The sequence below is a fragment of the Leopardus geoffroyi genome, chromosome E2 (assembly GCF_018350155.1).
Source record: "Leopardus geoffroyi isolate Oge1 chromosome E2, O.geoffroyi_Oge1_pat1.0, whole genome shotgun sequence".
NCBI lineage: Eukaryota > Metazoa > Chordata > Mammalia > Carnivora > Felidae > Leopardus > Leopardus geoffroyi.
In genome coordinates, this window is record NC_059335.1 from 5,885,181 (window position 1) to 5,897,633 (window position 12,453).

At 39.3% G+C, this 12,453-nt stretch overlaps 1 protein-coding gene across 3 annotated transcripts in view; it reads left to right on the forward strand.

Annotated features, from left to right (window-relative positions):
* LOC123577980 (zinc finger protein 665-like) overlaps positions 1-11,986 on the forward strand; it is a 49,903-nt gene extending 37,917 nt beyond the window's left edge. For 2 of the 3 annotated variants that reach the window (XM_045440415.1, XM_045440414.1), the window contains 2 exons: positions 2,865-2,991; positions 8,463-11,986. In XM_045440415.1, coding sequence (XP_045296371.1) covers positions 2,865-2,991; positions 8,463-10,759 — 2,424 coding nt within the window. In that variant the 3' untranslated portion in view covers positions 10,760-11,986. Of the gene's footprint in view, positions 1-2,864; positions 2,992-7,535; positions 7,605-8,462 lie in introns of all 3 variants that reach the window. The other variant, XM_045440413.1, reaches the window with a different exon arrangement.
* Positions 11,987-12,453: the final 467 nt, after the last annotated feature.

Consider the following 12,453-nt stretch of genomic DNA (forward strand, 5'->3'; position numbering starts at 1 on the left):
TCTTATCAGTAACAACTTGAAAAGTACCTAAATTAAACTCTCCAATAAAAGAGAAAGGAATTTTTAAAAATGGTTCCACTCTATGTCTACATACAGCTCACTTTATTTTTCAAAGTATTTATTGATTGTGAGAGAGCGTGAGTGGGAGAGGGGCAGAGAGAGAGAGAGAGGGAGAGAGAAATTCACGCAGGCTCTGCAGTGTCAGTGCAGAGACCATTGCTGGGTTCGGTCTCACAAACTGTGAGATCGTAACCTGAGCTGAAATTGAGAGTCAGATGCTTACGTGACTGAGCCCCCCCAGGCACTCCGAGGCTCACTTTAGATATACAAATAGGTTGAAAGTTGAAGGATAGAAAAAGATATTTATGTGGATAGTAATGAACCCTAGCTGGGTAGCTATACAGGTTTCAGAGCAAATGGGCTTGAAGGTGTAAAATTGTTACCAAGCATGTTGAGACTCATTATATATTGAAAAAAGGGCAAATCATCGAGGAAGATAGGTACATAACAACAAAGCCCCCAAGCATTTGAAGCAAACATTGGGGAGATTGTTCTACTATACTAGTTGGAGCACTCAATGTTCCCTATTTAATAGTTGATAGAACAACCAGGCATCAGTAATAAAGCAGTGAGCAACACTGTAAACCAGCAAGGCTCAGCAGACATATACAGAACAGTGCATCCTGCAAAAACTCAAAAATTAGGGGTAGAAGGGAACTGGCTTAGTCTGAAAAAGCTTATTATTAAATTTCCCTGGCTAACCTCATATTCGCTGGTGAACACCTGAAAACATCCCTTAAAGCTGAGAACAAAACAAGCATGCCCCATGTTGCCGCTCCAACTGAGCACTCTACTGGAAGTTCTAACCAGAGAAATTACAGAAGAAAAATAAATAAAATGTGTCAAAATGGGAAAACAATTCAAATTATGTTTACTCATAGTATACATGATCTCCTCTTTAGAAATAAAGAATACTCATTCCTAGAGTGAATTTACTGAAGTTACAGAATACAATATCAACACTCAAAATTCAGTTGCATTTCTGTACACTAGCAGTCAACAAAGGGAAAGTAAGTCAACACTTCCATTTACAAGAGCAAGACATCAAATGGGAATAAATTTAATTGAGTTTGAAGTTGTATACAGAGTGAAAACTACAAATGTTGGTGAGGGAAATTAAAACCTATGTAAATGTCAAGATATCTTGTGTTTCTGCCTTGGAAGACTGTAAAACGGAGAGCTCCCCAGAGTAACATAAAGAGTAATGCAGTCCTTGGCAAAACCTCAACAGTGTTTCTTGCTATATTGGGAATCGTGATTCTCAAACTCATATTGAATTGGTATGGACACCACATAACCAAAATAAATGTGAGAAGGAACAAAATTGGAGGACCTACATTTCCCAACATCAATACTAATATAGTTACGTGAAGTAATCAAAGTATAATTGCACCAGAGGCTAGAAATATTGATCAAAACGATAGAACTGAGCATCCACAAGTAAACCCACACATCTTCAGTCCATTCCTTTTTTTACAAGTGTGCTGAAAACAGACACTGGAAAAATAAAAGTCTCTTATATGGTACTGACACATTTAGATATCTGTGTGAGAATGAAATTGAAACTATCTTGTGCCATGTAAGGAAATGAATTCAGATTTAATCAAAGACTAAGTGTAAGAGCCTAAACTATAAAAGTCTCACGTGAAAACATAGGGGGTAAGTCTTCATCACCTTCGGGTTGGCAGTGGATTTTTACACATGATCCCAAAAGAAAAAGAGAACCAGACAAAGTAGATAAATTGGTCATCATCTCAATTATTCATGTCTGTTCACTGGAGGACATTATCACCTAAGTGGAACAATCTAGCAAATGGGAGGAAATAATTTGCCAACACATATCTACTAAGCAGCAACAACCCAGAATATGTGAAGAACTTCTACAACTCACAACCAACATACAAAGAACCCAACTTGAACAATGGTCAAAGGATTTTAATAGACATTTCTCCATAGAAGATACACAAATGAACCCAGCACATGAAGAGATGTTCAATGAAAGTAGTCATTATTAAAATGTAAAATCAGAACCACAGTGAGCTATCATTTCACATCCACTAGGATGACTGTTGTGAAACAAAGATGTGGAGAAATTCGAATCATGACACGTTGCTGTAAAAATATAGGTACTGTGGGAAAGAGTGTGACAGAGTCTGAAAAAATTAAACCATGTGCCCCAGTAATTCCACTCCTAGGTATATAACCAAAAGAATTGAAAACGGGCATCCAAACACTTCTACTGGAACTTAGTAATATTAGCCAAAAGTCGTAACTACCAAATGCTTTACAGTAGTTGAGTGAATATGGTCTACTCCTGTAATCGAATATTCTGCAGCCAGAAGAAAGGAAATGGACCACTGATACATACTATATCGTAGATGAGCCCCAAGGATGATTCTATGTGAAAGAAGGCAGATGCAAAAGGTCACATTTTTGATCCCTTTCCTTTTACACGAAAAGATCCAAGGTCGGTGAATCCACAGAGAAAAGCATTAGTGGTTGCCAGGGACTGGGCAATAGGAAGCACCTGTTAATGGGTAAAGTCTTTCCTTTGGGGCTGGTAAAAAAGTTTTGGATCTAGACAGAGGTGATGTTTGTGCAATATTTGAGTGCAATAATTGCCCCCTAATGGTATTTTAAAGTGGCTAATTTTATGTTCACTGTAACTCACTCAAAATTATCTTACACGGATCAAAGAACACTCACTCCAGTCAAGTCAGTCTTTACACATCTGTGCTTCTCTTGTCTTTGGTCAAATAAGAACATGTTCCCTGTCCATTTGGTGAAATGTGTTTTCCTTTCAGGCACGGTTGACCTTCAGGGATGTGGCCATAGAGTTCTCTCAGGAGGAGTGGGAGTGCCTGGACCCCGCTCAGAGGGCCTTGTACAGGGACGTGATGTTGGAGAACTACAGGAACCTGGTCTCCTTGGGTGAGGATAACTTGCTTCCAGAAGTCGGTATTTACTTTTTATGTCTGTGCTGTGCATTTTCTGTTTTGTTTTTTTTTAATTTTTTTTTTCAACGTTTATTTATTTTTGGGACAGAGAGAGACAGAGCATGAACGGGGGAGGGGCAGAGAGAGAGAGGGAGACACAGAATCCGAAACAGGCTCCAGGCTCTGAGCCATCAGCCCAGAGCCCGACGCGGGGCTCGAACTCATGTACCGCAAGATCGTGACCTGGCTGAAGTTGGACGCTTAACCGACTGCGCCACCCAGGCGCCCCTGTGCTGTGCATTTTCTAATGAGAGCCCCTGTTTTGATCATAAGAGTTCCAATTCCATGTTCTTAAAGGAATGATTGCAGCTGTTTTGATTGAGAGTGGAAAGGGTTCATAATGTGGCAGGTGGACTCTAACTTCCCTTTCCTTCAGAAGTTCTGCATTCCTGCTTGTTTAGGTGGTTGCAGAACTTAGCAGTCAGAAAAGCCTAAGGGAGGGAACTGGTGATGAGGAGCCTTGGGTGTTCTGTGTAAGTGAAGACTCTCTAAATTTTACTCCTGAAACCAGCATTACATTCTCTGTTAACTAACTAGAATCTAAGTAACAATCTCGGAGTTGGGGAATAGGATCTAAAACCCTTATATTCTTAGCAAAGTCCAAGTTTGCTGACATCTTGAAAGATAAGGCTCAGAGAGAAAAACAGTATTTAAAGTAGAAGGGAGAAAAGGAAACCTCGTGGTGAATTTATTTAAATCTCTGATTCTGTGGGCTTACCCTTGTGCCTTTGGTTAAGTGGTTCTTGGAAAAAACCCAGATGTCTGCACACCTAAAATAATCCTTAAGCACACAGGCACTCATTTGAGTAATTTTTGAAATATGTTTCTACACCACTTAAAATGAATATCCTTTCTTGTTTGCTGAACCAAGAGCAGGGAATTTGTTCTGGAAGAGCCAAGGAGATCATGTTCTGTTTTTCTTGATAAACGAAAATCTGTTCTTGAGCTGAATATCATCTCTGTTTTGGAAAAAGAGAAAGAGACTTGGATAGTGGAAAGTGAAATGAAGACCGGGGAACATGCACATAGTGGGCAATGTATTGGGGTGTGAGCACAAGTAGAGCTCAGATGAGCAGAGAGGAAGCTGCTCCAGTAAATATCGTTTGGGAAGAACCTGTGAGAAAATACAAGTTTATTTCTTAGGAACTTTCAAAGGAAATCCGCCTCCACCCCCCAAACATTTCTCAATCTGTTAAATGTGTAGAAATTTAAACTTCCACTATTATACCTACAACCCTGTTACCTAGCCCCTCCGACCATACTGGTGCCGTGGTTTGAGAGGGACTGGGATTGCTGTCCCTACGGAGTCTTTTCCCTGATCCCTCTTGGTTCTCATTCCATACAGGTCAGAGGTGAGGCCTTTGTAGTGCAGACCCCATGATGTATTCACTTTGCATTTCCATTTTGTATCCTTGGAGAACTTCTCAGGAGACACAAAAATTATAGCATCTGTCTAATAAAGTAGATAAAAGTCTGTGTCTTTCCTCGGCCATCCTGGCTTCTGAAGATCACTGCCTTGTGCATACATTGGGCATAAGTCACGATGTGGATATTTCCAAAAGTGAAAAATCCAAAAGTAGATGTAGTGTAAATACAGCTCAGCTTGGTGATATCTCTAGTTTGTTTTTCTTTTTTTTAAAAAAAATTTTTTTTTCAACGTTTATTTATTTTTGGGACAGAGAGAGACAGAGCATGAACGGGGGAGGGGCAGAGAGAGAGGGAGACAGAATCGGAAACAGGCTCCAGGCTCTGAGCCATCAGCCCAGAGCCTGACGCGGGGCTCGAACTCACGGACCGCGAGATCGTGACCTGGCTGAAGTCGGACGCTTAACCGACTGCGCCACCCAGGCGCCCCTCTAGTTTGTTTTTCTGTAGGAAAAACATGTATCATTCTACAAATGTTTATTGCATTCCTGGTATACTGTAACTACCATATTGATTTTTTTGGTTTTGTTTGTTTGTTTTAAGAACTTAAGAGGCAGCAACAATTTTTGATTTTAAGTAATTTCTACAACCAGAGTGGGGTTTGAACTCAACTGCAAAGTCAAGGGTTGCATGGTGTACTGACTTAGCCAGGCAGCCCTCTTTTTTGTTTATTAACCTTTTGATCACCTTCACCCATTTCTGCTCACCTACCTGCGTGTAGCAACCACCAATATGTTCTCTGTATCTAATGAGTTTTTGTTTCTTTAAGATTGCACACATAGGAGCAATCTTTGACTCATTCCACATAGTGGTCTTTGACTCATTCCACATATCATATTGTCCTCAAGGTCCATCTCTGTTGTCACAAATGGCAAGATTGTATTCTGCTTAGTGGCTAGATAATAGTGTGTTGTGTATACACATCTTTATCCATTCACCCATCAACGGACACTTAGATTGTGTTCGTATCTCAGCTGTTATACATAGTGCTGCAGTGAACATCAGAACGCTTCTGTCTTTTCGAGTTAGTATTTTTGTTGTCTTCAGATAAATACCCAGTAGAATTGGTGGATCACACAGTAGTTCTCTTGGCTACACCAATCATTCTCCACCCGTTGACAACACGTGTTGTTTCTTGTCTTTTTACTAACAGCCATTCTAATATTAGGTGTGAAGCGATATTGTGGTTTTGATTTGCATTTCCCTGATGATGAATAACGTTGAGCATCTTTCATGGTCCTGTTGGCCATCTCTAAGTCTTTGGAAAATGTCTATTCAGATCTTGTGCCCATTTCTTAAATTGGGTTATTTGAGCATGCTTTGGGAATGTTTTAGATTACTAGTCCATTATCAGATACATGGTCTGCTAATAGTTTCTCCCGTTCAGTAGGCTGCCTTTTCATTTTGTTGAAAAAGTGTTCCTTTGCTGTGTAGACATGTTTCAGTTTGATAAAATTCCAAACGTTTTTGCTTTTGTTGTTTTTTCTTTTGGTGTTGAGAGTCAAAAAACAAAAGCAAAAGTCATTGCCTAGACATGTTTCAAGAAGCTCATTACCCCCTAACTTTTCTTAATAGGGGTTTTATGATTTCAGGTCTTAGGTTTAAGTCTTTAATCCATTCTTAGTTAAGTTTTGTGTATGGTGTCAGATAGTGGTACAGTTTCATGCCTTTGCCTCTGGCTGTCCCGTTTTCCCAAACCATCAATTGTACTTTCCCCTTTTGTATAGTCATGTCTCCTTTATTGTAAATTAAGTGACCATGTGTGTGGGTTTATTTCTGGGCTGTATTCTGTTCTGTTGATCTATTTGTGTATTTTTATGCTAATACCATACTGTTTTAATTACCACAGCTTTGTAGTCAGGGGGTTTGAAATCAGGGAATGTGATGCCTCCAGCTTCATACTTTGTTGTCAAGATGCTTTGGCCTTTCAGGATCTTTAGTGGCTCCATAGAAATTTTAGGATTTTTCACTTTTGTGGGTATGTTTTCATGTGGACAGAAATTTTCCACTTATTTGTATGAATACCAAAGAGTGGGACTGCTAGGTTGTATTTAAGGGTACATTTAGTTTTGTAAGAAAGTGCAAACTGTTCCAAAGAGGAGTACCATTTTGCATTCCCCCCAGCAATGAATGAGAGTTCTTATGGCTCCACATTCTCACTAGTATTTGGTGTTAGTGTTGTGGATTTGGGCCATTCTCATAAATGTGCAGTGATATCTAATTGTTACAACAGATATATTCCTCGATTAAAGTTATGACTTTTCTTTAATGTTTGTTTACTTTTGAGAGAGAGAGAGAGAGAGGGAGGGAGGGAGGGAGCATGAGCGGGGTAGGGGCAGAGAGAGAGGCACAGAATCCGAAACAGGCTTCAGGCTCTGAGCTATCAGCACAGAGCATGTTGCGGGCTTTTGAAGTCCTAAGCCTGCAATCATGACCTGAGTCGATGTCAGACACTTAACTGACTGAGCCCCCCAACTGATGCTATGGTATTCTTTAAGAATTTGTGGTATCTTGAAAACGTATTTTTTAAGTTCCTGTTTAGTCCCAGAAATATCATTAACCTGATTTGCCATAGGTTTTTCTGTAATGATACATTATGTTGGGGTGCTTGGGTGGGTCAGTCAGTTAAGGATCTGAGTCTTGATATTGACTCAGGTCATGAAGTCACAGTATGTGAGTTTGAGCCCCGCGTTGCACAATGTGCTTACAAGCTGGAGACCTCAGGGGAATTTCCCCCTCCCCCCTCCTGCCCACCCCTCCCCCTTTTGCAAGCTCGCTCCCTCTAAGCAACAACCTTAAAAAGCATTCTAGTACATGTCTCCTGGAACATGTATACATTATGTAATTCTCTTGAGTATATACCTAGAAGTGGAATTCATGGGATAGTTTGATAATTTTTAGAGCAAATACTGAAATAGATACAACTGTACAGTCTTCCTATAACCCTGTCTCCCTGTTGAATGTTTTCCACCTTTGCTTCATGCCCATAGTTGCGTTCCTACAGAATGTGTCAGTATTATACCTTTTGCTGAATGTGTTTTCTTTTTCCCCAAGGTCCTGCATTAAACTTACACCACAATCATATTCCCATAGATGTGCAGGCACAAGCCCTGTCCCCACATGGTCAGTTACTTCTTATGCTTCATTCTTGCTTCTCTGAATCCAAGTCCTGGCCTTTCCTCAGATATTTCATTGAGCTAAACAAACCATCCTCGTATATCCTGGTATATTAATTTTGATCAACAAAGCACCTCAGTTTACACAGCACCTGACTCCCCTGTCCCCTGTACTGCAGAAGGATCCCTATTCACACAGGGGAACGTGCGTATGAATTGCTCAGGACAGCAGCTTGATCTGGTGGTTAATTATACTGTGTGTTTAATAATGTGTGAACATATGTTGAGAGAAGCAAGATATTTAAAGACTCTGTATGTTACAACCTACATATTGATAGATCTAGGAGGTTAAGTTAATAAGTAACCATAGTTACACAAACTAGTAGTCCCTGGAATTCTAAAGCAGTTTTTGTTGGAGACATAAAAACAGGATTTACGTTCCATAAGGAACACATACTAGGAGGAATGAAAGATTCGTTGAGCATCACTGAAATATGAGATATTGGGTTCAGGTAAACACATTTTTATAAAGACTAAGATTTAAGGAAGACAGACATCTCTATGATTTTCATGCACAGTTATAAAATAACCAGTGTGTAGATGGGCTCTGTAATCATGAAGTGTCATTTAATTATCCAGTTATGTGTCCAAAAAACATGGATAGTGTAAAATGTGTTTCGAAAAATTACCTTAAAGTCAGAGAAATTGTTAATATGGAAAACGTTATAAAAAGAGAACTGAAAAACATTGTATATGACAAAAGTGAAGACCATTGTTGTCTAACTTCCTTTATTTACTGTAATTATTTAGGTGTGTAATTACTGAATTTAGCATAAAATATTTACCTTCCGACTTTATTTGATAGGAAGCCTTTCTGCTGGATTTGCACTCATGGAATTGTCACCAGGGGAGGACATTTATAAAGAAGTATTTTACCACTTAGTGATATTGGAGAGAAATGAAAGCCATGGCATCAAGGATTTTGGTCTCAAGGAAGTCTGGGAAAATAGGCATGAGTTTGAAAATCGGTGGGGAGATGATGCAAGAAATTACAAAGAAGTGCCTTTGACCCATAACAAAAATCTCACTTGTAGGAAAGATCAGCCACTTAATCAGCCCTCAGTTACTCTTCCTGAAAAGCAGAGTGTTTCTGTGAGAAAAAATACATATCAGTATGTCTTGAATAATGAACCATTCATCAGGACTTTGTTACAACAGGACAGTAATGTAAGTGGTTCTGGAAACCAGTATATAAACTGCTTGGAAAATAGAATTGGATTAAGTTTGCAGGCACACCTGGATGAGCTCCAGAGGTTTCACAGTGAGGAGAAAATGTATGAATGTAATCCAACTGAGAAGTCTGTCAGCAGTGGTTCCTCAGTCTCACCATTTGAAAGAAGTCCCAGGGCCCAAAACATTTGGAATAAATCTAGGAAAGTTTTTCATTTGTTACCTGCACAGGCCAGGAGAGCATGCACTAGACAAAAATCTTATCAGTGTACTGACTGTGGGGAGGGTTTTAGCAAAACCTCAAACCTCATGAGCGATGAGGGTATTCTTTCTGGACAGAGACCTTACAGATGTAATGCATGCAGCAAAGCCTTTGCTGAGCGTTCAAGCCTTACTCAAGATAAAATCCATAGTGGAGAGAAACCTTACAAATGTAGTGAGTATGGCAAAGGTTTTAAGCAGTGCTCACACCTCTTTAGACATCAGAGTACACATCCTGGAGAAAAACCACACATATGTGATGTGTGTGGCAAGGCTTTTATCAGAAGCTGTAGGCTTAATCAACATCGGAAGATTCACACAGGAGAAAAACCTTATTCATGTAGTAAATGTGATAAGGCTTTTCGCACGCGTTCTCACCTCTCGGGTCATGAGAGAACTCATACTGGAGAGAAACCTTACAAGTGTAGTGAGTGTGGCAAAGCCTTTACCGATGGTTCACATCTTAGTCAACATAGAAAAATCCATACTGGAGAGAAACCGTACAAATGTAATGAGTGTGCCAAAGCGTTTACCCAATCTGGAAACCTTACTAGGCATCAGAAAATACACACTGGTGAGAAACCACACAAATGTAATGTGTGTGACAAGGCTTTTATCCAAAGTTCAAGCCTTATAGCACATCAGAGAATTCATACAAGACAAAGACCTTATAAATGTAATAAATGTGATAAGGCTTTTATCAAACATTCACAGCTTTGCGGACATGAGAGAACTCATACTGGAGAGAAACCTTACAAATGTAATGAGTGTGGTAAAGAGTTTACCCAGTCTTCACGCCTCTCTACTCATCACAGAGTCCATACAGGAGAGAAACTATATAAATGTAACCTATGTGGCAAGGTCCATAGTCAAATTTCAAACCTTGCAAATCATCAGGATATGTATACTGGAGAGAAACCTTACAAAGTCAATGAGTGTGCCAAAGCATTTTCCCAATTTGGAAACCTTACTAGGCATCAGAAAATACACACTGGGGAGAAACCACACAAATGTAATATGTGTGACAAGGCTTTTATCCAAAGTTCAAGACTTATGGCACATCAGAGAATTCATACAGGAGAAAAGCTTCCTAAATGTACTAAATGTGATAAGGCTTTTATCAAACATTCAGAACTTTTACGTCATGAGAGAACTCATACTGGAGAGAAACCTTACAAATGTATTGATTGTGGCAAGGCCTTCTCATGTAGTTCACATCTTACTCAGCATAAGAAAATCCATACTGGAGAGAAACCGTACAAATGTATTGATTGTGGCAAAGCCTTTGCGATGCGTACACGTCTGACACAGCATAAGAGAATCCATACAGGAGAGAAACCTTACAAATGTAATGAATGTGGTAAGGCTTTTACCCAACGTTCACACCTTTGGAGTCATGAGAAAATTCATACTGGTGACAAACCTCACAAATGTAATCAGTGTGGCAAAGCCTTTACCCAGCCTTCAAAACTCACTAGACATCAGAAAGCCCATACCGGAAAGAAAACATGTAAGTGTAACATATGTGGCAAGTTGTATACTACAAATTCAAACTTTGCAAATCATCAGAGAATCCATACTGTTGACAAACCTTATAAATGTAATGAGTGTGACAAAGCGTTTACCCAATTTCAGAGCCTTACTAATCAACAGAAAATACACACTGGCTAGAAATCACACAAACAATATGTGTGTAACAAGGCTTTTATCCAAATGTCAAGCCTTTTGGCATTTCAGAGAATCCATACAGGTGAAAATCCTTGTAAATGTACTAAATGTTGTAAAGCTTTTAGCACAAGTTCAAACCTTTTTGTTCATGAAAGTACTCATACTGGAGAGAAACCTTACAAATGTAGTGAGTGTCGCAAAACCTTACTGAGTGCTCAAATCTTACTCAACATAAAAAAAATCAGTACTGGGGAGAAACTTTACTAATGTAATGAGTGTGTCAAAGCGTTTACCCCATTGGGCAACCTTGCTAAGCATCAGAAAATATACACTGGCATAAACCACACAAATGTAATGTGTGTAACAAGGCTTTTATCCAGTGTTCAAGCATTACAGAAGATCAGAGAATTCATTCAGGAGGAAAACCTTTTAAATGTAATAAATGTGGTGAAGCTTTTATCAAATGTTCTCACCTTTGGGGTCATGATGGAACTCATACTGGATAGAAACTGTACAAATGTATTGAGTGTGGAAAAGCCTTTATGGAGCGTTCACATCTTACTCAATGTGAACCTAATATGTGTGGCAGTGCTTTTATTCAAAGCTCAAGCTTTGGGAAGCATCAAAGAATTCGTAGGAGAAAGAAACAAATGAGCAAGTGTTCAAGACTTGCTCAGTATCAGATTTCACCATGGAGAGGAACCATATGAAACTAACATAAGTGGGAAAGCTTGTAACCAGGGTTCGTACCTCACCTGATAGAATAGAAGCCTCTGAAAGAAAGCACACACTAGGAATGTATGACAAGGCTTATCTAAAGCTTATACTTTGGGGAATGTAATTTCTTCTAGAGAGAACCCTTACAAATAAAATGAGTGTCATCTGGGTTATAAAAAGTGTACAAGTTGGGGATGGGTTAAAACAGGTGAATGGAGTTAAGAGGTACAGACTTCCATTGATAAAAAAACAAAATATACAACTTTGTGCTTTGTGGTCTAGAAAGAATTCACATAACATGGAAACCATATAAATGTGTCAAAGTCTTTACGTCAGCATACACCAAAGAATTCTTACTGGACAGGAACATTAAAGAGTAATGAAGGCGATAACTTTGCCAATTCTTCAATGGACTACAATTTAAAACTTCATGCTAGGGGGACCTCGGTTTGCTCTGACAATTAACCAATCTTAGGTGTTAAATTCCAGAAAATAAAAAGTATTTAAAACTCATGAGATGATGTGTGTCAATGGAATAAGTATATATGTGGAAAGACCTAATCATATTCCGTTGAAATCTTTTTATAAAGATTTTATTGTCAGGGCGCCTGGGTGGCTCAGTTGGTTAAGCAACTGACTTCGGCTCAGGTCATGGTCTCACAGTTTGTGTTCAAGCCCCACGTCGGACTCTGTGCTGACAGCTCAGAGCCTGGAGCCTACTTCAGATTCTGTGTCTCCCCGTCTCTCTACCCCTGCCCTGCTCACCCTCTGTGACTCTCTGTCTCTCAATAATAAATAAATGTTAAAAAAAATTTTTTTTAAAGATTTTATTTTCCTCTGTACATCCAACATGGGGCTCACACTCAGAACCCCAAGAGCAAGAGTAACATGTTCTTTTGACTGAGCTAGCCAGGTACCCCTATAACTTTTTTTACTCAATTATTTCAGGTTTCTTGACATTGAATTATCATTGATGACTT